We start from the raw sequence: 26,914 nt of genomic DNA, 5'->3' as shown, positions 1-26,914 counted from the left end.
CACAGTCATTTGAGGGCCACATTTGAGAAGGCTGCAGGACAGCGAAGCCAATACCCCACCCGATCAGTCTGCTACTTGTTTTATCCCTCTTGCCGCAGGACGAGATTCTTCCCAGACTAATGCTCCCGACATGCCAACTTGCTGCATTTCAGCACTTCTCCGGCTGACCAATGCATATGGAGAGTTGTGAAGGTGCTCCCACTTTGGAAAAACAAAACAAAACACAAAATATCCAGAGCCTAGAGATCTCCGTGGGAGTTATCTGGGCTGATACACTTGAACCTCCTATTTATGGCTATTCTCACCTTCCTCTTTTGAAAGAAAACAAAAGCTAGAGATTGATTCTACAATATTTTTTTTCCACAGGAGCCAACACAACAAGGCAGAAGGTTTCCACTTCTAGAAGAAGATCAGTGGGCGTTTTTTTTTTTTTGTAGAAAAATTCAATTTGCAGCAAAGCTCCTGTGTACTGAGGCACTCTGGAACTCATCACACTAGCATTGTCCTCTCGGCAAAGAAGCCTGCTCCTCATGTGGAAGTGAGGGGGAACCTCTGGAATTCAGTAGATCTAGATATTCATCCCCCACCCCCATCAGTGCAGGGGAAGCTGCTCTTCCCTGAGGCTCAGGTGCCGCAGCATTCAATGCAATTGGGCTGGGCAATTTAGAGAGCTATGGGGTGGATTCCTCCCCCTCCCTTATTGCTTCAGAAGCAGCGAGGGTGCATTGGGCTTTCCTCCAGATTCCTCCTTTCCCTTGCTGCGCAGACACTGGAGAGCTCTTTTTTGCCATGCGAGGCTCAGAGGGGGAGGCGGGGTGAAGGGCAGTCTAATTTGTGCTATCGCTATGGGGAAAGAGAGCAGAGTGCAAAGTGTGCATTCAAACCCTGACAAGCTCAGACAGCTGGAAGGAGTGTCCAGTCACTCGGGCAGGGGGAAATAAAATAGGGTTCCAAAATATTACCTTTCTTTCTAAAGTGCAAAAAGCTCTCTGCTGCCCAAGAGAGAAGTTCTTTGGACCGGCCATTCATTGCAAAGAAAGAGAGGCAGCTAATGGGGAATTGATGGAGGCATTTCTTCATCGGCCAGCATCTCCCAAGAATGCTCGTTTCCACAGACTATGGGACAGAGACCACTTCCGCTGGTGTAAGAAATCCCACTAGGTGCCTCCCAAGCCTCCAAGCTCTGTTGCAGCTTTCCCTCTACAAATACCGCCATCTTTTCAGAGGATGAACGTGCTCGCTTAACTCTCCTTCTTGGAAAAGTTGACGGCAAGAACATGGTTCCCTCCGTATGAACACTTAGTCACCCCCGCTCTAGTCTCATGTTGGAAGGTGCCTGCAGGTTGACCTGGGGGCACATGGAGAGTCCCTTACCAGACAAGAGGCACTGCTGCTGTAGACATTACACTACTGCTCTGCGTAATCAGCCCAGAGCAGTTGCTGCCCATTCAGCTGCTGAAGGGCAAGGAAAGGAAGCTTAGCAGAGTGTGGCAGGCAGGAGAAGTGACTCCCAAGCCCAATGACATATTAAGAAATTGCATACCAAGACAGCAGGGAAACAGGGAGCAAAAAAATGCACCTGTTCTACACCATCCAGGTCTGATCCTCCCCCCAGAATCTGATGGGTAAGTATAGTTGTTTTTTGTGGGATATAATGGTAGAGGGGGAAGGGTTGAGAAGAAAGGAAAGGGGCACGTTCCCCCTTGAAAATGCTGCTACAAAACATCAAGTTAGAGCATGTAGCTGATGAGCAAGCACCCCACAAGAGCACCCATCCAGCAATCTCGCCACTTCCTCAAATGCCTGGTGAGATTTTCTGGTCTGCAGAAGTCCCAAGGAGAGGAGGGACATTGCAGTCACAGTCAGACAGGTATCTTCCCTGCCTGTGGATGTGGGGGAAACGGGGGAGGGGAGGAAAGGGTCTGCTCTCCAAGAGGGGTTTGTCTGGGATCTTTCCTTCTCTTCAGTCTGTGTGTGGCGAATCTCTAGCTGATTTTCTGGATCAGCTTTTCATCAGACAGGCAATAGAGGCTGTTGATTGACAGGTCTGAGATGAAGTGCTCACAGGCCTTGCGGGTGATCTGCTTGCAACCACGCAGGTCTATCAGGGTTACGTTAGAGATGCGCCGCAGGTACAGCAGGGACTGGTCTGTGAGCTTATTGCAGCCTGTGGAGAGGATGACAAGTGTCATTATTTGCATAATGCCTAGTGCCACAAAGGTGTTCAGAGAACAAAACCACTGGTATAAATACTCAGAAAATACTAAGTGTCAAGACTCTTACATTACACAAATGATTCTTCTGGTTTGCAAGTGTGATTCTTCTATTCAAACTCTGACTTCAGAGCACTTGCTTGTTTGAATACCAACACACCTCAAGCTGATAAGACTGGCAACTTCTGACATCTTAATATGAACAAGTTTGACTTTTGTATTGTCAAGACACACATAGGCAGCCACTCTTTGTGAATCAGGCAACAGTGAACTATTAGACCCTTAGTAGCAGTTTCTGATGCTAGAGGGAGACAGAAAAGCTGAAACATGATTATTTCCCTTAAGGCTCATTTTCCATCTGGCATGATCTGTCAACCTGTATTGCCCATGGAGGTGGTGTGTGTTTCTGCTACATAGGGATACAAACTTCAAATATGTCACTACAAATACTTTTAAAGACAGTATTGCAGTATATCCATATCTGAATACTTGAAGATTAAGTGCAGGCTCAGATTACTATTTTGTTAACCCCACAAACAATGAGGGCTGTGGGGCAGGGTAGGCCTGTAAAAAAGGGAAATAACACTCGCCTCATCGTGAGGCTGCTGGGACTAAATCCTTCATTTATCCCTCTGGTCTGGAGCAAAAACTTCTTGTATAAATTTAGATATGTTTTCTCTTTCTTCCAGCAAAAGAGAAACCTCAGTGAGGCAAGAGGACATACAGCCTTTACAATAGGGGTAAATTTGTAAGGTGGGTGGAATTGCCCACCTGTCAAAATCCCTCGTGCAGCTGTGCCCAATAGCCAGCTGGCTGTTGGGTGGGGTGAGGAACCTCTGCACCAAGAGCTTTGCAAGCAGTGATGCAACAGACAGACAGCTGCCTGCTGGATCACTGCACAGGGCTTCCAGAGGGGTGGTCGAGTCAAAGCCCACTTTCCCTTGCAAATGCACAATTGGGAGCGCACCCTGGCAGCCACATCTTTACCTGCTTCACAGCTGAACTGCTGCTGATCAGAGGTTCCCCACCCATTTTACATGGTCCACAGCCCTTAGTATGTTGGGGGAAACGATCAAAGATGCACAAACCTGCCATGTTGATTTCAGTGAGCGAGTTTCGCGTGGAAGACCCCACAGCTGTTAATAGGTTGGCTGACTGGTCCGTAAGGTGATTACAGTGACTAAGATCAAGTCGTGAGAGCAGAGGCATGTGGCGAATGATGAGCCGGAGTGTGGCATCAGTTATGTCCAGCCCAGCCAACCGGAAGTCTATCATGTTACGGAGTTTGCTGCGATTGTCTTGGCCTGTAGGAAGATATGCAAGTAAGTTGGAAGGCACAGCCTCTTGTTTCTCTAGAGCATGCAAGTAGAAATTACACCCTCTGGTCAGAAGTTTTCCCTTTTAAGACCTGCATTGCATCCAACTCTTGTCAGCTTTCTCCCTTCCCCACCTCACTAGCAAGCACAACATCCTAGTATATCCAGAAGTCAAAACATACTGGGTTTATCTGATGGAGGTGTGAGCAAGTCCCGAATCTGAGGGTCCTTGATTCCTACTGCCCACCGAAGATCAAGTGTCCTGAGAAGGGGGCAGGTGGAGGTACTGAGAGCAGACACTGCTGACCAGGAGCAGCCTGCCAAGATGAGGTCTTTGAGGCCTGTAGCACAGCAAAAGATGGAAAATATTAGTGCCTTCTACTTCAGAACAGTTATGTTTCATGCAGTTAATAGCATGGCACTACCCCAATCCATCAGAGAATAAAACAAAACTAATGATCTATTTTGAGCCCTCATTTCAGGTTAAGTAGGAGTGACTTCCCCACCCGCAGTTTAGGAGATATATTTGGCCCCCAAGCCAATTTTTGAGGCTTGTCAAGGCTCCACTGCAGAGCTTTCCAAACTTTTCATGCTGGGGACACACTTTTTAGACAGGCATCATTTCGTGACACAGTAATTCAGTCTTACTAGCAAACCTGAGGTTAAACTAACCCCTTTCCTGCCGCTGGAGAAGCGCAGGGAGCATTCGCACGACACACCAACACACTAACGTGTTGCGACACAGTTTGGAAAGCTCTGTTTTACTGATTCTGCTGGCAGCAGGAAAAAGAAATTTAAAGAGTAGACACAGCGATGGGGGGTGGGTGGGGGGTGGAGCCCATTGCTCCTATGAGGATGCAAATTGTTCCCACCTCAGTCATCATATCAATCAATTGATGAACTGAGAGGAGTGATAACCCCCTTCCTCAGCTGACCTGCACAGGTTAGCTGAGAGGGCATTGTGGTTTCTCCTGTGTGCAGCAAGTATGTGGGTAACTATATCCACTGCTGGCAAGTGGACCTAGGAGAGTATAAGCATGTACTATTTGCTTTTCCAAAGAACCTGCATAAAAGTCTGTTTCAATAGAACTAATCTGTGCATTGAAAAGCACACAGAGCTGGAAGTTGAAGTGGGAGTCACTCTGCCATCTTCCGTCTTTCAGCTTTATGCACTTTTCAAGGGGGGGAAATGTAATCACTCTCATTACCAATAAGCTGGGGTTCAGGTAGTGGGTGCCAGGGGGAAACCTCAAGGGTTCCACTGCACTCACAGGCACCACAAAGTTGACCTGTATAGTGGAATGTTCAGTTTAACTCAATAATGTTGAAACTGACGCAAATAGTGAAGATGCACCCACCCAGCTGCCTAAAACACAAACCTGGTAGTCTGTTGATGAGCCAGGTGAGCTGTTTTCTGGAAATATTGGTCCAGCTGAGGTCAAGGCTAACTGGCTGCCTCCTGATTATGCCACCCAGTGCCAGGGGTGTGATGGACTTGTACCTGCTTAAGTCAATCTTCGTCCACAATCTCCTGTCACCACACCTAATTGAGACACACTGTGTTAGACTAGAAATACTCCTTTCCACAAACTCTTTATACCTCTTGGTTTCTGACCAATTATTTGTGGCAGAGTCTTTTACTGAGCAGTAGTACTTATGTCTTTTGAAACCGAGGAGAAGAGAAAAAGCCCTCCTAGTCTGTGATGAGTAGGTAACCCAAATTCTCTTCTCTTGGACTTTGTCAACTCCCCTCAGCCCTTCAACAGGTGTATCTGGTACAATATTGTCTTTCCTTTGAGACACTTAAATTTATTCTTTCCACAGGGATAATATAAATATGGCTCTTGAAGATCACTGAAAAAATAGCTAAAGTAACTGACTATGAAGGCTACTGCTAGACACACCTTTAAGACTATTCTTTTCCATCTATGAAACATTATAGTACTAAAGCACACTTTAACCGCTAGAAAACTACACATTATATATCTACCAAAGAAAATCGGAATTAAGGTAGCAGGATGGATATATGTTCACCTTCCTAACATCATGATCCTAGATCTCCTCTGTGTAAACATATTCAAGGTAGAGGGCAACCCGCAAAATCTTATTTGGGAAATGAGAAAACTTGTAAGACACTTTAAACTAATTCATTATTCACAGCCGAAAACGAAAATCAGGAGTGGAAAAGAATTTTTTTGTTGATACAGTAATAAAAAACTTACAATATTTTCTAATTGATCCAAGACAAAAATCAGTGCATTCCTTTGTGACCAAGAATTTGTATTAAGGGACTCTACATCATCACCTATTTAAAAATGTGTGCTTTTGAGAAGTTGTTGATGAATGAATAAAGTAATGTCTTTCTGATATTTATGTTTCTCTAGACTCTCACACTGCTGGTCGGAATACACATCGGGTAAGACTGTCTTGCTGTAGGGGTGAGCAATGCCCATGTATTCTCCTTGGAGTCTTAAGCTTCTAATTCTGAAACACCTGAGATGCTATCCTATTTATTACATTTATACCTCACCCTTCCTCCCATATGATCCCAGGGTGGCAACATCACTTCATACCTTGAAATCTGAGGGGCTCAACTACTGATTTAAATATCTACTCCTCATAGTAGGAGGGCTCTTGCTTACCCCTGAGGGCTGGAATACTCCTCCTACATTAAGTTATATCCAGATATGACATTTTAGGATGCCTCTGGCCTATCAGCAGAATATCCTTAAAGCTTTCAGCTTTGATTCTGTGTTCATTGTAACATGTCTTTTCTAATACAATTAATTGGCTAAGGTGGGATACTACACCAGTAACATTTGTGTACTGTATATTGGCTGACTGAGAATAGCTATATCTTATCTGCTCTAGCTCTCCATTGCGGAATTTTTTGAATTGGGCATGCTTAATTTTTCTGACTTTTAGCCTTTGAATCAATCTTCATCTTAGAAAGTTTTGGGGGGTTGGAGAGGCAAGGAATCTGAGGTTTTCGGCTCATGCTTGAAGACAGGTCCTCCTTAAAGATGGCAGCATTTAGGGAAACTGAAGCTGGGAGTTGAACTAGTCTCTCTCCCTTTTTCAGAGATGGGCTTCTTAAGACACATAGGGAGAAAGTATCCTCAATCTGAGGATTTTACTTCTAATCTAGGTCCAATGGTTATATAGAATAAGTACAGAACTAGCAACTCAGGTGCATAGAGTTGCTTAAGCAAGTTCTTAGGATTTAATAGCCCTAGGCCATCATTTTAATTCCTATTGGTTACACACAGCTTTACCAGAATGCAGCAACACATGGAGTTTGGTCAGATGATACCCAAATGATGAAAGACTAGTAGGATAATTATCCAAGAATGGCTGCACTAGATGAGATCAAGATCTCTCTACGCCATTTTGTTTTCAGCAGTAACTAGGCATGGGAACTCAAAAGCAAGACTTAGACATTATACTGGTGCTGAAGGTGGAGATTCAATTTTTAGTAATTGTTACAATCCACCAACAGCCTTGTCTAATCCTCTTTAAAAGGCACCTGAGCTTGCAACTAACACTACACCCTGTGACATGAATTCCACAAGTTTATGCACTGTATTATTAAATACAGTTGCTTTCTGCCTTCTGCCCAAATTGCCCCTTTTACATTTGCATTTTATATATAAATTTGCAAGATGTAGTCCAGCACACAGAATTGGACCCAACAGGCTTAGGGGTTTAATAAAAAACATTCTGAAAAAGAGAGAACTACTATTAAAATAGGAGGTGGATCCAGTTCTGCAGTCACTTACCATTTGTACCAGGTTTTGCATACACGCATACATTCACAAAGCTCCCTGCGAGTGAGATAACGGAAGACAGACATCCACACCTCTTTTTGCATCCAGATTTCCTCACTATCTGGAGCCCTGCCTCCTTGACCATTCAGTCTGGCTGTCCCACTCTCCTCTGCACTGTCCTCTTCCTCCTCTGCACTTTCCTCCTCCTCTTCATCCTCAGCTCCTTCTTCATCTCCACCCCGCTGAGGTGCTCTGGCTGAACTTTGGCGCATGACCACACGAGGAGAGTGCCGCAGATTAGTGGAGGAGGCAGTGATTGCCTGCAGCTTGGGCACAATGGAAGTGCCATGCATGTCTTTGGTAGGTCTTTGTAATGTGACTGTAAGAAAGGATCCATGGAGCTTGGCCTTTTCTACTTCTGAAAGCTCTTTCTTGCCACTAGGGTTGTTTTCTTTTTCCCGCACCACTGTGCGCTCTGTGCCTTGCAGCCGAAGTAGCTGGCGTCTCTTAAAGCGTTCATCCCGGCTAGGCCCGTGATGGTCACTAGGACCGGCCCCCGGAGAGGACCGTGTCACTATGCTTCGTGGTGACACAGGGTCATGTATTAGCTGCAGCATTGGGGTAGGCGAATGTGGTGGTGGTGGAGTCAAAGGTTCCTCACAGCTTCGCAAAGGACGCAGAACTTTGGCTTGGACTGTGTCATCATCGCCATCATCCATTTTCCGCTTCTAAAAAGTGAGTGGCAACAAGTTACCATTTTAAAGACCAAAACAGGAGGGAGTTAGATTTTGAAATTTATATGGTAGAATGCATTCCATTTAAAAGTAAAATGCATCAGGGTGGGTGATGCTCATTATTATAAGCTATTTTACTTTCTCACTGGTGTCAGTGAAGGAAGTGAAATTTACATTCTTCGCTGTCGTTATTTTTCCAATAGCCAACTCTATTAAAGTGCAGGACACCAGCATTTAAAACTGTGCTTGCTCTCCATTTGCTTCTGGGCATAATGTGAAATGCTTGTTCTGGACTATAAAGCTCCAAGCAGCTTGGGTCGCTTAAGTATACGTCACCCAGAAGCCAGCTTCCCCACACCCACTACTGAGATGAACATGGGCAGCCCTGCTCTCAATCTCATCTCCAAAAAATGATACAAAGAGAACAGTGTATCCAGCTTTATTGGAGCAAAGGCAAGCTTAAAAACAAAACAAAACAAACAAAAAATGAACGGTGCTTCTTTATCTTTAGGGCTGATAAAAATATTTATGGGGTTGATTTAAAGGAAAGCAAGACAAAACTTTAAAATAAATTTAGCATGTCTTCATTTTCTTAGTTAATAAACACTTTTATAGTCCTAACGTAAATAAGCTCTTCTAAAATAGTAGTGGCAACGGCTTTACTAAATTTCCTACCTCAGAGATTTTAGGTTAGAAACATTGGGATGGATAATAATTCAGCTAAGTTTTATTCCGAATAGACTTTGTGAAATTAACGAACCTAACTTTGAAATTAATGAACATGACGTAAGTTAGGTTCATTAATTTCACAAAGTCTATTCTGAGTAAAACTTAGTTGAATGCCATCCATTAATTCCCCTTTGTCTAGTCAGCACAGTGTCCTGCTGGTGTTTGACTACAGTTCCCAGCATCCTTGACCACTGGCCACGCTGACTGGGGTTGATGGATGTTCAAAAACATATGGATCATATGCCTGATCTAGTTGGTATGTTAAAAGATCAGATAAAAGAATTGTAAATTTTCACTACTCCTGTAGATAAATGAACTTGCAGAAGCCAAGGAAGAACACAAACTGGGCTAACCCACATGCCACTTTTCTCTTAAGAAAACTCTTTAGGATGATACCATTGTTGTACTTTAGCTTATGGCTTACCGTGTTTCTCCGAAAATAAGCCATACCCTGAAAATATGCCATACCCCGAAAATAAGCCATAGTGACAGGCAGTTTAACCTTGTAGGTTAAACTGTACCATACTTAAAAAAAAAAAGGCATCCCCTGAAAATAAGCCACCATGTGTTTTTTTGAGGGAAAATAAATATAAGACGGTGTCTTATTTTTGGAGAAACACGGTAGCTACAGCAGAGGGACAGGAAACAAAGTTTACAGTGATACAAATCAAAGACAATGTTACTCTACCACTGCAGAAGATGTCTGAAAGAAATGCTTAATGTACAGTATTATTAAAATTGCGGCTCTTTCCAAGTTGTATCCCTTTGTAAACCTCAGGCTTATCCTTTTCCCTTTGAAGCAAAATTTACATAAAATACAGCAGCTGCACACAATCTATTGACATCAGGGTCTACAGATGTAATGCAAACACATTCTTGTCACTACATATGAAGACAGATTTTCTGGCATTTATAGTTAAGCTGAATTCCTAAAATAATTGTTGAAAGCCAATGGGAACCTGCATTGACATGAATGGAAATGATCATCATCCCCAGGGAGTCTCAAGTCCTTGAAGGAAGTATGCTCTATGTATGGTACCTACTGTCTCTAAGCAAAGTTTTCTGAAAGCAATATGTCAAGGTAGCCATATTACTGTACAATTCTACGAAAATGACTCAAAAGTAAACTCCATTGAGTTCAATGGGGTTCACTCCCAGGCAAATAAAAATAGGACACCAGTCTTAATCATGACAGAGTTCCTCCCCCCACTGGTCTCCTAAAACCAAAATGACAGAAGAACTACTTTGTTTTCTGTATCAGTAAAAAAAAAAAGAACAATGTAGTGTTTTTGAAGGAACAGATTATTGCAACAAGGTTACCATGCTGTGGTTAGGAAGTTAAAGGCTGTCTTTGGCCCTTTGTTAGTACCGTATTTTTCCATGTACCATATTGGCCTGAATATAAGCTGCTCTTTTGTTTCCAAATTTCGACCGTGAAAAGTTAAAGTGCGGCATAAATTCATGACCTTACAAAAATGGGCTTTTACAATATCGCTGTTCAAACAGACATATGATAAAATGGAATGGGTGTGAATGCCTGTGGAATTTTAAGAGAGTGGCTTATATTCGGGTATTGTCCTTTTTTTGTTTTGCCCCCTTGAATTTTAAAGGTGCAGCTTATATTAGGATGCGGCTTATATTTGGGCCAATACAGTGTAGGACACCTCCATGTATAAAACAACCCCTATTTTCTTGAACACATAATTAAGAAATTGGGCCTGAGCCCAGGCCACTTGCACCAGAGCCCAATCCTGACCCCAGGCCACCCCACCAGAGCCCATTCACCATCTATGTATAAGACGACCCCCAGTTTTTGACTTAAAACAATTAGCCAAAAAATAGAATAAAATTGACGTATACATGGAAAAATACGGTAATAATCCATTTTACTAAATTTTCCTCGCTTCCTACCAGTAAAAACACACACAACCATTTTCAATAATGGAGCTAGCAAAGTAGAGAGGTGACCTGAGTATATTTTTGGATGATTTAATTAGGGTCCATTAAAAAGAATGGTGTGTGGGGAGAGCCTCCTTTCTCTTCTTTACCTAACTAGGCTATAAACCTTTAGCCATTTATCGGGGAGTAAGTCCCATTGAACTTAATGGGAACTCTCAGTAGAAACTATGCATGGCTAGTAGTTAAACAAAATGTTTAGTCTAGAAAATAATTGCCGTATTTTTCACTCCGTAAGATGCATTTCTTCCCTCCTAAAAAGTAAGGGAATGTCTGTGCATCTTATGGAGCGAATGTGTGGTCCCTGGAGCCGAATCGCCTGAGTGTGTCGCGCACCGTTGCCGCGCCCTTGTGGCTTGCTGTCAGCCTCCCCTTTCCCCTGAAGCCACAGGAAGGTTTGGGAGCGGCGGGCAGGCTATGCGATGTTGCCTCACGCTTCCCGGGCTGCTCTCTTTGAGAGAGGCTTTGCTGACGGCCTCTCTTTTCCCCTGATGGCTCCGGAGATGTTGGCTGGAGGATGGTGAGAAGAGGCAGCTGCCAAGAGAGGGGAGGAAGAGGGCGGAGAGGAGGGGGACCGAGAAGCAGGGTGAAGGGAGAGGTGGTAGGTTGCCGCAAGTGGAGAGTCATGGTAGAGGGCAAAGGAGAGGCGGCAGCGAAGAGGAGAAACTGCAGACGTCACCTGAGGAGTTTGGGCAAATGGGATGGAGAGGAGGCAGCTGGAAAAGGGGCTTGTGCTGCTTGGGAAGGGGGAGAAAAAAGTGGGGAGAAGGAAAGCCTCCCAAGCCTCTGCGGGAGGAGAGTGATCCCTGCAGAGGCTTAGGGTGGAAGCTGCGCCCCGCCAACCATATGGCTAGTGGGTGCGCAGCTTCTCTCCCAAGCCTCTGCGGGGATTGCTCTCCTCCCTAGGAGGCTGTGATTCAGAGTATTTTTTCTTGTTTTCCTGCTCTAAAAACTAGGTGCGTCTTATGGAGCGAAAAATATGGTGGGTAGCAATATACTGCATGAAAGCTTGCAATTCTACAATTACTTAAAGTACGTATATAGGTAGCAGTTTGTCAGCTTATGGGTAGGCAAACCTATGGGTAGGCAACCTACATACAATGAGTGTACTGGGCCCAGAAAATCCTATTGGCATTCCAGAGCACCTGCAAGTGAAGTTACTGGAAGTACCATCTCTCTTCCCAGATCACTTCCTTAAAGGACATGCTGGGCCCATACCATCTGAATCCATTCATTTGGCTATAGTATGAACTCTGTTCCCAACTGCCCTCATGTTAGTTACATTAAGGTTGAAGAAATTGGACTTTGTCACTTAGTGAAAGCTGAAGGGTTATGTGGTTCTAATAAAATGTCACCAAGCTGCAGAATACAAGTGGGAACACTAGCTGCACACATGCACCCAACTTTGAAGATAAGTAGCTGATGTGAGGAACGAGTCAATTGTTATACTAGACTTGAACCATGCAGTATTTATTTGTATCAGCATCTTAATTTGCCAATTCAAGAATGTGCTGTTAGATTCAATTTTCAAACAGATGTTAAGGGAAGGGTTCAGCCAATTTCTTCACTCTGCTAAGCTATGGCTTATTTAAAAGCAGATCTCCATCACAAAACATGTAGGAGAAACATGCCCCTGACTGCCATGGTCCAAGTTCCCCAAGGCTGGAATGAAGTGCTGCAGGGCACTATTCTAACAGAATGCCAGATCGTAATAACTCCTGTGATGGTAATAAGAGATTACTAGTCCCTTTCCCCCACCCCTGCTTGCCTTCACTGGGATGCTCTTTGCTGGGGGAGCAGGCACAACTCTACGCAGGATCTTGCAATTGTATTTCTCCCAGGGCAGTCTTGTCAGTTTCTGCCATTGATAACAAGTCCACTGCTTGGTTGATGGAAGTTGATTTTGCTGCCCTTCCAGGAACTGTTTCTCCAGCAGGATGTCACAGTTCATGTGCTGATGAGCTCTCTGCAGATGCCATGAAGGTGGCGGTGGAAAAGCTGTAAAGTGGCTCCATCATGTAACATGGTATGGTGTCACCAGTGCTCATTTCCAGGTGGAACTCTTTTACTCAACAGAAGAGGCTCACCTAGTGCTCACCTCACACTCGTGTGGCTCCTGCTAAGCCTTCCCAAAGTGCATGAGGATAAACACCCAGGATACCCAAAGAACCTCCTCACCCCAATGCCTTAGGTACAGGTTAGGTGCAAACAGTGTGCCTCTTCAATACCCAAGAGTAGCATGCAACACATGCGCCAATGTTTGAAAATCCATTTCTTACCTGGCCTTTCTCCGACTCATCTCCCTTGTAGCACTTCGGACACTCCCAGCAGTTGGGCAATTCATCATTCAGTAGCCCTTCCCCATCCATCTGCAGAGGAAAAAATACACAAAGGTGATTTCCAGCAATGCATTTGTTCCTGACACTCCTGTATTGAGATGAGTCAAGTAGACCTTCTTACCTGTAGACAACCTGGGTGAACAATCTCATTGCAGATGCAGCACTCCATTAGCTTCTTCTCAAAGTCCTGCGAATCCTCATTCTTATCTACCTCCCCACAAAGTACACATGTAACAGAGTGAGGCAGTCTGGGCTACAAAGCAAACGAACAGTGAAACAGGAAGTTATACCACAGGCTTGCTTCTAAGATTCAGGGGATGGTTATCCCACTTCCCCAACCCCATTTGCCTCTATGCACTGCACTGAAGGACATTAACTACTTTCCAAATGCCAACCACATTTGTTCCCAAGGCTTTTCAATCAACCTCATTAGTTGCTCTTTTGCCTTTTGAGAAATACGACAGGTTTCATTCCCTACTTTTAGAACCTTCCACAGAGATAAGCAATTTCCCCACCCAATATACCACAGGACTCACCGCCAAGCACTGCCGTAGTACACAGGACTGCTTCATACGACCAGGCCCCCCAAACTTCTTCATATCCCTGCAGTAGTGGCACATGCCACATTCACCTTGCAAGCAGGCCTTGCATTTACGACATCGTACCCGCCTTCTGCGGGCACCAGACACTATAGGAGAGACTGTAGGTCTCACAGTTGCTGGCCGTGGCGCGGGTTTCATGGTGTGTGGCTTGGTGATAGGGATGGTAGGTAATCTTAACTTTGGCCGAGCCTGAAGCTTGAGCTGTCATTGGTGGGAGGGGAAAAGACAGCAAGAAATTAGGAGGCTCATATAATCAACCAAGGAAACAATAATCTGTCAGAAGAGATCCAGATGACAGATGCATGAAGTTTAAAGTCAGGAATTTGGAACAGAAGAGATTATGCATGGAAAGAATTAGGACTTTGATCTCAGAGGCACAGTGTTTAAATAATGGACTTGTGTTTTATCATTAACCAATTCTGGATTTGGGCAATCACATCTCCTAGAAAGTGAAGCCATGATCATGATCCTCCTGGTTTCTTTATCCTCATATTTATACTGCACTTCATTTTAATATCTGCGATTTGTGCCCAGACCTACTCTGCCACTACCCTTATTCCTATACTGGTGTAAGGTTCTTTTCTTGGTTCTTTGGTTTAAATTATGAGGCTATTCTTGTCAACTGACAACACTTTCCAGCACATAACTCCTGTTCCCTCCACCAAGTCTCCAAGCTATTTGAGTTAAGTCATGGATCCATTATTTACCTTATCCCTCTTTGGCCACTGGACAATAGGAATTCCAGTAAGTGCCAGTTTAGGATCGCTGTTTGCGTACTCCTCCAGCAGCAGCTATAGCAGGGTTAAGAAAATAAAATAAAAATCAGTTTTTATATTTATATGGTATTTCAGAATAATTCAGTACATTTTCTTAGTAATCCTAACAACAATTCTTGAAGGCAGATCAGTGTTCTTGTTCCCATGTTACTGATGAGGGTCAAGAGATGTGGTTTGCCTAAGGATACCTGACAGAGATTAGATTTGACCAGAGCCCCCCTGCCTCATGACTCACACACGTAAAAGTCATTGTCGAAACAAAATAAAAACATTCCGTCCAGCAGCACCTTAGAGACCAACTAAGTTTGTCATTGGTATGAGCTTTCGTGTGCATACACAGTGTGTATCTGAAGAAGTGTGCATGCACACGAAATCTCATACAAATGACAAACTTAGTTGGTCTCTAAGGTGCTGCTGGAAGGGATTTTTTCATTTTGTTTCGACTACGTCAGACCAACACAGCTACCTACCTGTAATTAAAGTCATTGTGTTAGGGAAAATAAAATGATGAAGCATGATCAGAAATTAAGGTCTGGGTTAAGTGTGGTCTCTTCCACAATGTAGCAAAGCCCTCCACCCAACCAATATGCCCATGTTTATCCCATAAGTTATACTTCTCAAAACAGCACAGAAACACAGTATTTTCAACCATACTGTTTTCTATCTCACACATGGGCTAGATCATTTCTATGCCACCAACCAATGACCAGGTTCTAGCAAAAGTGGTTGCCATCCTGAGACAGGATTTCCTCCCGCCTGGCTCTTTTAGCCTTGTTCCTGATTCTGTTGTCCACCTTACCCACCCACTCTTGACTGCCATTTCAGATGTGCTTTATTTACTTGAGGTTACTATGGTTACATTGCTGGCATCCCCGTGTGCAGGGAGTGCAGTGTCTCTAGCTGCCAAGAGGCAAAGAACACTGCATGGGCTGGGCTCACTCTCCCTGGCACTAACAGAGCAAGGGGATTCATATTCCCATCTGAAGCTGCCTATACAGGGAAGTTGCTTTCCAGTAGGACAGATTAATTTAAAGTCACCAAGAAAGGCGTGCAATTCACAACGACAATTTACAATGAAGTTTCCAACTGTCCAATAAATGGTTCCTAAATAAGCAATGTTAACTGGTTGCTACAAACAATTAAAACATCTGTCTACGACTAAATAGAGCAAGTCTTCTTATTAACCAGGGAACACAGTCCAAAATACCTGGTCATGCAGCATACATGCTTTTTCTGCTGCAAACTGTATCTGCTTAAAGAAATGCACTTTTTGATAAAGAATGTTTGGTTCTCTACCAGCATGTAAGAACACCAAGCAAAATCATTTAAGATTAAATGTCCAGAGCTTTCCATAATCAAGGGCTAGTAATTTATCAGCCAGAATGTTTATTAATGCCTGACTTAAGATATCACTTTTTTAAAACTGGATCATTCTATAACATAGAACAGCACCTTAATTTAAGTAAAGGGGGGGGGAGAGAGAAAGCAATTCAATGTGTTTGACTCAGGATAGATACTAATATAACTACCTACTGAAAGTCCACAAAATGCAATGGGGTCAACTCTCAAGTAAATGGATGTGGGACTGCAGTTTAAATGTTTGTTTAGTAATTGGATTTTTCAAAAAAAAAACCAACTTAAATCCGGTTTATTTTAAAAAGAAGCACCATCAGTTTTTATCCACTCTGCTTTACAGCTGCTTCTCCACCCTTCAAGAGAAGGTTGTGGGTGTAAGGAAGTGGCTGTTCGGCTAACCCAGCAGAATGTGCAGTCCCCAAGCCCCACCCTTTCCCGTACAGCGTCTACTTATGAGGAAAGGTCGGCATTTGAGGGCATGAAGACACATGCTTCACGGGGCAGAGGGGGAAACGCACTATATGCATCAGCCTGGGGCACTTTAGGGGTGGCTGCACAGACGTGCAAACTCCGGGGGTGGGAACACCCAGCTTCACCGACTCACGCGGATGTTAGGAAAGAGTAGCCCCCACCCCGCCCCAAGAATAAGAAGAAGTCTATCACTGATCTGAAGTAGAAAACGTGCCGTTCCCAAACACTCAAAGAATGCAAACCAACTTGGGAAAGGAAGACGCGGGCTCCGAACCTGTAACAACCGATATAAGGGAGTCCCTGCATTCCAAGCTTACGAACTCCTCCCATAGAAAGAACCATTCAAACAAATGCAGAGAGGAACCGTGGAAGGGGAGTCCCGGGTGATCCTATCCTGCATGGATGTTGGAAGCAGCTCTCTCCCTTCCCCCACCCGCCAGCGGAACCCTGCTGAACACCCCCCCCCCGTTCGTGTCTGCCTGACCTTGCGTGCTTCGTTCCACGGAAGGTGCCGAGAGGCTCGGAGGAAGTTTCCGAGTCCCTTTGTTTTCTATTCTGCCAAGTTGCAGGGCTTCGGTTTCGATCCTCCCCCCACTATGTAATTTTAACTCCAGCACAATCCTCCTCCTTCACACGAGCGGCTCAGGAAGCGCGATCCCAACTCCGCCAGCACCAGCGGCTGCCCGGCGCCAGCAGCATGTTCCTTCCAGAACCCTTCAGCGGAAGCTTCCTGCGCCCGCAAACAATGCTGCTGCGTCACCCACATGCAGTTCCCAGCAATGCTTTGCAACGGAAGATGGCAGAAGAGAAAGGAGACCGAGAAAACCAAGCGAGAAACAGGACGGCAAAGCCGTTCTGCTGCAGAGTTGGGAGGGGGCCGGGCCAAGCCGCTGGCTGCTTGCTGATTGGTCGAGACGGCAGCCGAGGCAGCCTCTCCCCCCCGCCCCCACTACTACTGCAATTGGAGAATCCGGGGCCAGCACCCGAGGGGAGGGCTGGCTGGGGCAGACTTTATAGAGAACAGGACAGAAAGCTTTTCACCCGCCCAGCGCGCTGCAGCTACGACCCCGTTTTCCAGTATCCCCCTACCTCGCTATGCCCTCAGAAACAACTGCCGCTTAACGACGACGCCCTCTCAACACCCATAATGACGTTTTAACTCCGAAGAAGGCACATGCCCAAGGTGTCCATGCCGTTCATCGTCAGAGAGGTGGAAATAGATACTTTGTTGCAACATATCAACCCCTGTTCAATCTATTTGAAATCTTAAGACAGCCTCCTCCAACCTAGAATCCACAACATTCTATTTAAGACGTCTGAATTACCCTCTTCAATGCTGCAAGATCTCTCTCTCTCTCTCTCTCTCTCTCTCTCTCTCTCTCTCTCTCTCTCTCTCTCTCTCTCACACACACACACACACACACACACACACACACACACACACACAAATCAACATTTTGTAGGTTTCAGAATTCAATGCGTTAGCGAACTTGAGATGTCAACTAGCAATGATAAGCAGATGCTAGACCAGTCAAACAGGTATTACTGGGTGAACTAGCATAACTGACTAGTTGAGTACTATTTGGTTATAACCTCCGCCTACACATTAGAAGGCTAAAATAAAAGTAGTTAAGCTAGATAGATGTAAAGCATTTGTAAAGCTTCTACCACAAATGGTACAGCAAATATCACTAGGTTACAAGCTCTCTGAGTCTTAAAAGTGCCAGTCTCAGACATTAAAATTGCTCACATTCGCAGCTGCAATCTTCTGTGTATCACAGCTGCCAAATGGTACATCACCTTGCACCATGCCAATATGAAATATACGTATATCCTTTGATATGCCTTTTATCATCCTTTTCCCTCCATTTTATCCGTTAGGCCAGTTTGGAGCAGATCCCAGAGCCTACATAAATGAAATGTATGACAGGAATAGCTGTGGAACAGTCTCCCATGAGAGGTGGTAGGCTCTCCTTTCTTAGAGGTTTTTAAGCAGAAGTTGGATGGCCATCTGTTATATATGATCTAGCTGAGATTCCTGCATTGCAGGGGGTTGGACTAGATGCCCTCAGGGTCCCTTCCCGCTCTACAATTTTATGATTCTGTGAATCTATAAAATCTATAAAATGGTGTCCAAGTGCATCTACATTAAGAATCAGACTCCAACTCCTGTGTATTTTGCTGGCAAGATCTGACATTTATACATGTGTGCACTGCTTATATGTGATGATATTTGCATGTATTTATACTATGGAATTAAGTACTCAAGTACAAAGGGTATCTTACCTACAAAGGGTAGTGTATGAAATGGCCCCAAGTGTCATAAGTATCAGTAACTGACTGAATTCAAGGGGACATCCTATAGAAGCTATGGACAAGTGAAATGCCTGTACATAGTATTGCCAATAAAAATGTTCAACACTTTTCTTGCTCTAGTCTAGACATTGTTTTAGCATGCTACAGAATTGTCATAAATGCACAAGATCAAGAAAGCATTTTTTTTTTACAGTCAGGTCTCAATTTTCATACTTCAGGTGGCATTTTGAAACAGGTGGATGGGCTTATGTAACAAAGCAAGCTGAAGCAAAATGACAAGAAGTGAAACAGTGCTGCCATGTGAGCACACAAGCTATCTGTACTAGGCTTTTTATGACCCCAGTCAAGTTTGAGTGCCCCCTTTTCATTGGAAACCCTGGGGTTAATCACCCTTTTTCTACAGACAGGTCAGACAACATTGCATGTACTATAGTGAAACGAAAGGTGAATAAGTGACAGCTTTTATCCCCTCCAGGGAGGTGAGCAGCTCATGGTTCTACCATTTTTAGCCTTATATATTTCTTCCAGGAAGTCTCCAATAATGAGAACAGCATTCAATCCTGCTGCCTTTCGAGTCTGAAAAAGCTGTTTTGCTAGCCCATTTGGCCAGGTAAGCCCATCTTTTCCTAAATGCCACCACACCTGATAGAGAAGTGCAAGGAGAAAGAAGTGTGTGTAAGCAGACCAAAGGAAGAAGCTACTTATTAAAAAACAACGAAGCTGTGGATACACGGTTTGCCTTCTGCTTTCTTGAAAAATAAACAAACCATTGGACAGACAGCGATTACTGCCACTTCATCTGTCAAGTTCTTTTGTGCATATTTTTGGAAATTTTGATTTAGTGAGAAGTTTATGCAAGTGTGCTAGGTGTATGTACACCTTTCTGGTACCACGGAAACAAACAAAGTCAGGAATAAATCATAGCCAAAGAAGCCATAACAAGAGGGCCAAGTTTCAAGAGAGCTTTCCTGAGCCATTTTCAAAGCACCTCATTACCATTCAGGGATTCACACAGAGAAAGTGACAAGAGGCCATATAATTACACTGTTAATCAACATGCACAGTGTTTCATATGGATAAAGATTGGGAGAGCAAGCCTTTTTTCAACTTCTAATGGCATGAAACAACTTCGTATGGCCCAGGACTAGAAGTGAAGCACTAGCAAAAAATGTAATCCAGTTGACAACTGTGCTCACACACTACGGAGGTGGCAGAGCCCAACACACCCACAGAGCCATGCTAGATAACTTTACAATATTAACAGATGCATAAGCAGCTGATCAACTCTAATAGAGAAACTGCCCATAGCAAGGAATCACTTAGGCTTGCACATGGCCCATGTAAACAAACGTCAGTCGGTCACAGGTGCTGAAAAAAAAAGTGCTACACACAAAAATGAGCTAACTCTTGACTTCACAACATACCTTAACATCTGCAATAAGGGCGTCCTCATCCTCTATGCCTGTGGGCACACACTTCTTGTGTAGGGGTAAAGACTCCAGCTTGTCTACAAGACAACGCAGACCTTCAAGCTCAAATTGGGTCAGATGCACCTTGTTGCTCTTAAGAGGGCTGTTGCTATGAGTGTCCCAGGCTTGGCCATTGTGAGAGCCTCGACTGGACTCTGAGTCCATGGAGAGAGTTCTCTTGAGACCTGGCAAACTCCGGCAGCCTTTATTTAGTTCTTCATAGTCTAGATTAGCACCATTGGCTACAGGGCTAGTGAGGACTGAACGCCTAGTGACAGGGCGCTGTGAATCCTTTTCTGCTGCTGCATCATCTTCCTCCACAGTGCCTGACTCCAAGCCGCATAACTCCATATCTGTATGTAAAGGGCAGAACAGTGATAATTGAGCAGATCGGCCTGTGGAACAGCTTCAGATGGAATTAACGTGTTTCAGTATTTGTATTATTCACTCAGCCACCACAACGGCCTGGGGAAAATGGAGTACAGCTCTCTAGCTGTTGTGGACACAAACACTCTTGACAAGAGTGAGCGTGCAAGTGTAACAGCCAAATTTGGGAAAATACGGCACACAGCAGCTGTGACCCATTTGCCACTTGGCTATCAATGGGGAACACAAACCACGGCAAACTGTAGAACTATGTAATCTGTATTCTGGCATATCCCACAAATCTTGGAGAAAAGGCTCAATTAAGCAGATACTTTTGCTGAAGTCAGAAGGCATCCAAACAAGTGATTCTTCTTATTCTAATGTCAACCCAGATGAAAGTTTAACATGGAGGCAAAGTGTTTTTAAAAATTCACAGAAGAATGAAAGCCAAATAACAGGGAAATAACTCTTACCCATGCTGAGTGACTCCTTCTGAAAGTCCTTGGTTAGGTGGGAACGGTTGGTGATGCAGAAGACATAGCGTTCTAGTACGTACCAGCACATTTCATAATAAAAGGGATAGCGAAATTTATTTGGAACCTGTCAATGTGTAAGAAGTGAGAAGGCTGAGTCTAGAAAATGCTACCAGTTGCACACCCTTGTAAACCATACCATTACCATTCACTCCCTTTTAGGGAAATAAAAAGACAACTTCTCCCCTCTCAGTAATGAAGTTCATCAGTTAATTTATTATTTACTGCTGAGTGAAGCACCCCCATTCCTACCAGAAAGCTAATCAATTTCTCAAAGTTGCCAACCTTCAATTAAGTTATCTGTTTATGTTGCCTCTCTATCATCTGACACAGATTGCTTCGGCTTCCTCAGATGCCTAACAGAGAAATACATTCTCTCCTGATTGTCCAAACTGCTGCTGGCTACAAGGCTTACTACAGCTCTGTGGACTGATCTTGCAAGCATCATAGCCTGATATTCAATAGATGCACGGCAATGAACAGTGGCAAAAGCAGCTGTAGAAACCTGCTGATTTGGTGAGTGAGGATTGGACTCAAACACCAGAGACCAACTGTGGGGCACTCAAATGCCAGAAACAGAAAAGGTGGAATATCGTGGAATTTTACAGCCTATTGCATGGGTGATACAACCAACAAATAAACTGCCAGTTTTCACAGCAGAGGAAAAAAAATACTGCATAACTGCATTTGCTCCCCAGAGATAAAAATTGCCTATTTCATTTACCAGCGAGCAAAGAAAATTATGTGGGGAGCTAGTAGTATTGCTACTGAAATTCCTATGTTATTCAGGTTTGAAAACTTTTGGAAACTGCTTACCCGTGTGCGGTCTTCAATGCTGTAGATCCGCAGCTGCATAGGGATGTTGAAGCTGTGCAGAAAGTTACCCCCAAAGACCAGGGTGTCCATAGGCGTGTACACTGCATGGATCCAACCTGATAGCAAAGAGCCCATAGGTTAAGATTTACTGATGTTGCATAGTGGAGAACCTTGTGCTACTAAAGCTGATTTCTGTAGTATCCTAAGAGTTGTGATTTCTGAAAAACAGGCCTGCTCTTAATCTCAGCTCCTGCTACTAAAAGCTGCAAGTCTTCCTCCTTTTCAGCAATGCGTGCCATCTTATTTTCAAAGGCAGGATCAAAAAGGAATCGATTCCAATTGACTTGGAAAAGGGAATACTGTTTTGGGGGTCTCTGATCTACTGGTATTTATTCTTCTCAAGTGCTCTCCCATACATAAGATTTGCCCATGTAGCTGACAGCCTCATTGGGTCTAAGGAGCAACAATAGTTAAAGCTCAAGACCACATGGCTTACAAACAAACTGCAAGAAATAACTCTTCTAATGCTTCAATGGACACAATTATTTTTGGCAACAGAAAATTAGTTGAAGCTCTGCTCACATTACCCTACCTGAGGGTATGACAAAGGTATAGCCTTGTTTGAGCTCAATACGCTGGCAATTTGACACCCTGTCACCAAGAAAGATATCCCCTTGTTTTCCCGACAGCAGCCAGTTTTCATACAACTCCAGGTTCTGGGGAGTGGGTGGAATTAACCAAAAGACCTACAAGTGGAAAAAGATAGATTTAACAAACCTTCTCTTCTGAAAACCTACTGTTTGCTGAGATCCATTTGTTGCTTTGTTATATGAGCCAGACTTAAAAGAAACTCAAGAACAGTGCTATATAAACCATGCAACAATTGGCCAACAAAGCCCACCTTCCCAAATAAAAGCACTTCACGCTTTACTCTGTAGCTAAGGTACACTGGTGCTTACCATGATAAATACATCAATTGTGATGGGGGAAATTCAGCACTATCTGGCGTGTATCCAAACATGCAGTGGAGACTAACCATGGATCCTTAATTTTAAGTTCAGTTATTGGCAGCGGGTTGGAGATGGGGGAAAGAATGGGTCACTCCTTGAGACTGCAGCAAATGTTGCTGGAGCAACATGGACAAAAATAACTGAAGAGATATATTAAACTACTTGTCCCAGAGTTGTTTCATCCTACCTTTCATCTGTGCCTTGTTGCATGCTGATTACTCTACCTAAAAACCTCCCCTCCCTAATTTTTCAGCACTCTTCCTCCAAGTAGTGGATCTTTGAGGTTAGATTTTTGGCAAAATCTTTCAGCACTATCTGTCATGTATGTACCACAGACTAACCTCCTCCTACATCTCCACTCTACAGCGCAGAACACATTGTTTATTTTCTATATGTGTCTTCCTTGCTGCAAATGCTAACTGTTTAATGGCCAGCAGTATACATTACCGTAAGAGGCAGCCTCAATATTTTGCATTATGTGGGGATTGCTTTTCATGTGTAGTATAGTATGCCTGGATTGAGTGGTTAGTATTAACACACGAACTAGAATGAAACTTCAATTGTACAAACAGTGCACAGCCAACACTGCTCAGAAAAATGAGAGTCACTGCAGCAATAAGATGTGCCAAGAGCAGGCAGTGCACAAATCAGAAAGTTAAAAACCCCAAATCATAATGAAGGCTGTGAGTTGGTGAATCTTTATGGCTTGCATTTTGTAGTAGTAACCGCACTATGCTTTGAGTATTAAATGAATAGAATAGTAAGTTGCAATTAAAATTCAGAATCAAGTAGTTTATTTTCATGCCTACAGAGACAATTTATACTTCAGCATTCAAGAGTTCTAACAAATTACCTGCCTTTCATACTTATTTCCACCAAAGCAAAGGTTTGTTTATATAAAATGAATGAGGATTATTTAGTAGTCACACTAATAGAATTAGAATTATTGGAGAGCTCAGTGTTGTAGTTTTCTACAAATTTCTTTTAAAAGTAGGAAGTTCTATGGTCACAAACACTAACCACTCAAGTACACAGCACATAATATGAAATATAAGGTCCCTAAACCACTTTGTTGTTTCTAAAAGTAATCCTTATGTGTAATCCTCAGCAATGCCTCAGTTTGTGAGAGAGCTACTGATAATTTGTCTCTATGCCTTATTTGCAACAAAAACCAAGGAATACTTCTCTAAACTGGTGAAGTTAGAGAAACAAGTACCTGTTGTCTACAAAGAAGCAGAGGTGCCAAAAATTATATTTCTGACTAGGGGGAGAAAAGGGCCGTAACATGGATTGTCTAGAACTTTGTGTTTAAATGTTCACAGCTTTTGAATGTTTTCACAAACAGCTTGTAATACTGTGTGTGTGTGTGTCCATGCACACACACGTTAATTAATTCCTCAGACCAGGTTGGATGAAAGGCCTGCAACCACTAATGGAAGGGAAATAAGAAGAAAAGACTACTGGTATATGGAATAGGAATCTTGCAAGCTCTCCTTCCCCTTCAAGATCCCTAAATTTGCTCTAAGGGTTTGGAAACCCCTAGAGCAGACTGGAGGGTACAAAAGGAGATGAAAGGGAGGGGAAGTTCAGTTGCCTACACAGAAATTGATATGTGCATGCACTGATTTAGTTGGGCACAACCTCCCGAATTTTAAAGCATACTAGTGGATACAGTGAGCTCTTATATTTTCAATGTTATTTTTTTATATAAAAACATTGGATATAATTTGATTCAAAGTATGTATATCCCGCTTTTCCAGTATAATGTCTTCAAGTTTGTTTAGCAACGCAAATGATTTAATATACTGTACATCTGTTTCACTAATCACTCTTACATCTCCTTTTCAATTTGCTCATATTCCGTTAGTTACACACTGTATCCACCTGGGAATCCTATTCAACAATACAATAAGCTTAGTTGTCCTGATTCTAAAGCACAGTGACCAAACACAAGCTAATGAGCTGCATGTGGCTCCCTGGGTGGTTCAAGAAAGCGAAGCAATTAATGATACAGCAGCTCCGCAGTGGGCAAGTGTTCTAGAAGCACAACAGAACCTTTCCCATGTCTCCTTCACCCTCCCTGCCCTTCTTCTTCTTCTTTTTTAGTCAGAAGCCAGACAAGGATTTCTGAACAAAGCAGACACAACTTCCAAGATTCACAGGGTCCAGTGTTTGGGGATACCTCAGCAGGCAAATGAGAAATGGAATTCCAATTCTACTCAGTTAAGCATTTAAAATATATATCCTTCTGCACAATCTCCCACACAAAACAGAGCAACTTGCTGGGATTGTCACAATACCTTCCCCCCTCTGTGGATGTGATACCACACTGAAGTGCCACCGAAGTCTACATGGAAGTCTGTATAGCAGCCCTTGACACTCATCAGACAGTACCTGAAATGAAATCAGCAATATGAAACTGCAACTCAAGTCCAATCAATCTTGCATTTCTATGCAGATGAAATAAATGCTTGGTATTAGAGTGCTTGCTGACAGTATTTTATGGGTGAGTGGCACTTTGAATCAAAGCACTAATCACCCAGAATTTACACATTCAGGATGCTGACCCCCATGCCAATTGCTGTTGATCTAAATGACCACCATGGGGCACAGCTACTATTGCATCAGAACAGGGGCAACAGGGAACTACATCCCAACAATGTTGTAACAGGAACCATCTCTACTTTATTCTTGCAATTCCTGATATTTTCAATCAAATAAAGATAACCTTTCTACAATATAGTGTGCAAGGCTGTTCTGTATCACTGTTGTGTTAGGGAAAACAACCTTTAGGTTTCTGGCTTGGATGACTGAAAACAGAGTTTGGGAATTATATTAAGGAGATGCCGCTTTAGCAGAGACCTCATTCTGAAATCTTGCCCTAGTAGATAGGTGGTTACACACAACAACTTACTTCTGCACCTTGGGATACTGCATATCCAGAATGGCATTTGTTGATTCTGTCTGACTTTCCTTCAGATGCCTTGGCCACATATTATCAACCCAATCAATCAAATCCACCTGAAACCATACAGGTATTAGGGCAAAGTTTAGACAACAGTATTACTAGGAGGCATCATTGCTACAGAACATAATTCCCAATGGCAGTCAAAATAACTTAATGAGCTGAATATAAAATGCTATACTTACTTTGAGGTACATTATCAGTAACACTTACCACATACTCTCTAGCTACAAATACAGTATTGCACTATGATCTCCATATATTTTGCATTCCTGAAGTATCAGATATGAAATGAGTACTCAGCTTATTAATGTCTCAATTAATTATGCAATCATGGCCCTGATTCTGTAATAGCTTTCCATAGCAAAGTTGTTACTGACAGAAATTTCCAGTTGGATAACCAAGATGACAGTTTGGAATGAAGAAAATTGAGTAGACATCATGCGCAGGTCAACATAAGTCTGTGAAAGCCATTTCCCAAAGTGGCTGCCAGCCATCCTCCAGCAATCTTTCATGAATTATGGCACCTACATCCATAAAATTTGTCAAGCTACATGTTTTGAGATGTCTCAGTTCTTCACAAGTTCTATGTACATTAGTTTTATTATATTACAATGCCAATAGTGGGGGGGGAGCAAGAATAAAGGATTAGGATTGTGCATCTCAAAATAAGTGTTGGGCCGACACAAATTATATGCCAACATCTCCAAATGAGGGTTCTCTACAAGATGACAATTGGAGGAGTGTAGCTCAGTGGTAGAGCATCTGCTTGGCATACAGAAGGTGCCAAATTCTATATCTGGCAGGTATGGCAGGTTCACTCTCTCAAACCCTGGAGAACTGTTGCCAGTCAGTGTAAAAAAAACCAAGCATGACAGACCAAAAGTCTGACTCTGTATAAGGCAACTTTCTATGTTCCTATGTTATAGTGGACACTCTCCTGGAGGGGAGGATACATCATGCTAATTCATAATCTTGTTGTGGAGGAACAGGCTGACCAGTGATGGATCACCAACATCTGGGTGGGCCAGATTTGACTCAGCTTTGCCCACCTGGGTAATTGGGGCAACATCAGCCCAGACAGGAGTGGATGGGGAGCTGTTATTGTAGTCCACAGGAATTCATCTACCACTACTGGGAAAGCCTTCTTTCTTGGAGTGGGAATGGAGGGCCTGGAATC

General features: G+C 43.4%; 1 protein-coding gene across 2 annotated transcripts in view; it reads right to left on the bottom strand.

Annotated features, from left to right (window-relative positions):
* Nucleotides 1–1,067: 1,067 nt before the first annotated feature.
* The window catches only part of KDM2A (lysine demethylase 2A), a 55,305-nt gene continuing 29,458 nt past the window's right edge, over nucleotides 1,068–26,914 (bottom strand). The window contains exons 8-22 of one of the 2 annotated variants that reach the window (XM_035125521.2): nucleotides 25,684–25,790; nucleotides 25,070–25,163; nucleotides 22,352–22,505; nucleotides 21,760–21,875; nucleotides 20,884–21,010; nucleotides 20,000–20,397; nucleotides 14,364–14,447; nucleotides 13,591–13,857; nucleotides 13,176–13,307; nucleotides 12,995–13,084; nucleotides 7,309–8,024; nucleotides 4,909–5,072; nucleotides 3,712–3,870; nucleotides 3,302–3,517; nucleotides 1,068–2,167 (exon numbers count right to left, since the gene is read on the bottom strand). In XM_035125521.2, coding sequence (XP_034981412.1) covers nucleotides 1,986–2,167; nucleotides 3,302–3,517; nucleotides 3,712–3,870; nucleotides 4,909–5,072; nucleotides 7,309–8,024; nucleotides 12,995–13,084; nucleotides 13,176–13,307; nucleotides 13,591–13,857; nucleotides 14,364–14,447; nucleotides 20,000–20,397; nucleotides 20,884–21,010; nucleotides 21,760–21,875; nucleotides 22,352–22,505; nucleotides 25,070–25,163; nucleotides 25,684–25,790 — 3,006 coding nt within the window. In that variant the 3' untranslated portion in view covers nucleotides 1,068–1,985. The other variant, XM_035125530.2, reaches the window with a different exon arrangement.

Source organism: Zootoca vivipara, chromosome 1, assembly GCF_963506605.1.
Source record: "Zootoca vivipara chromosome 1, rZooViv1.1, whole genome shotgun sequence".
Lineage (NCBI taxonomy): Eukaryota > Metazoa > Chordata > Lepidosauria > Squamata > Lacertidae > Zootoca > Zootoca vivipara.
The sequence above is the reverse complement of the archived record's forward strand: the minus strand, read 5'-3'. Positions and strand labels throughout refer to the sequence as shown.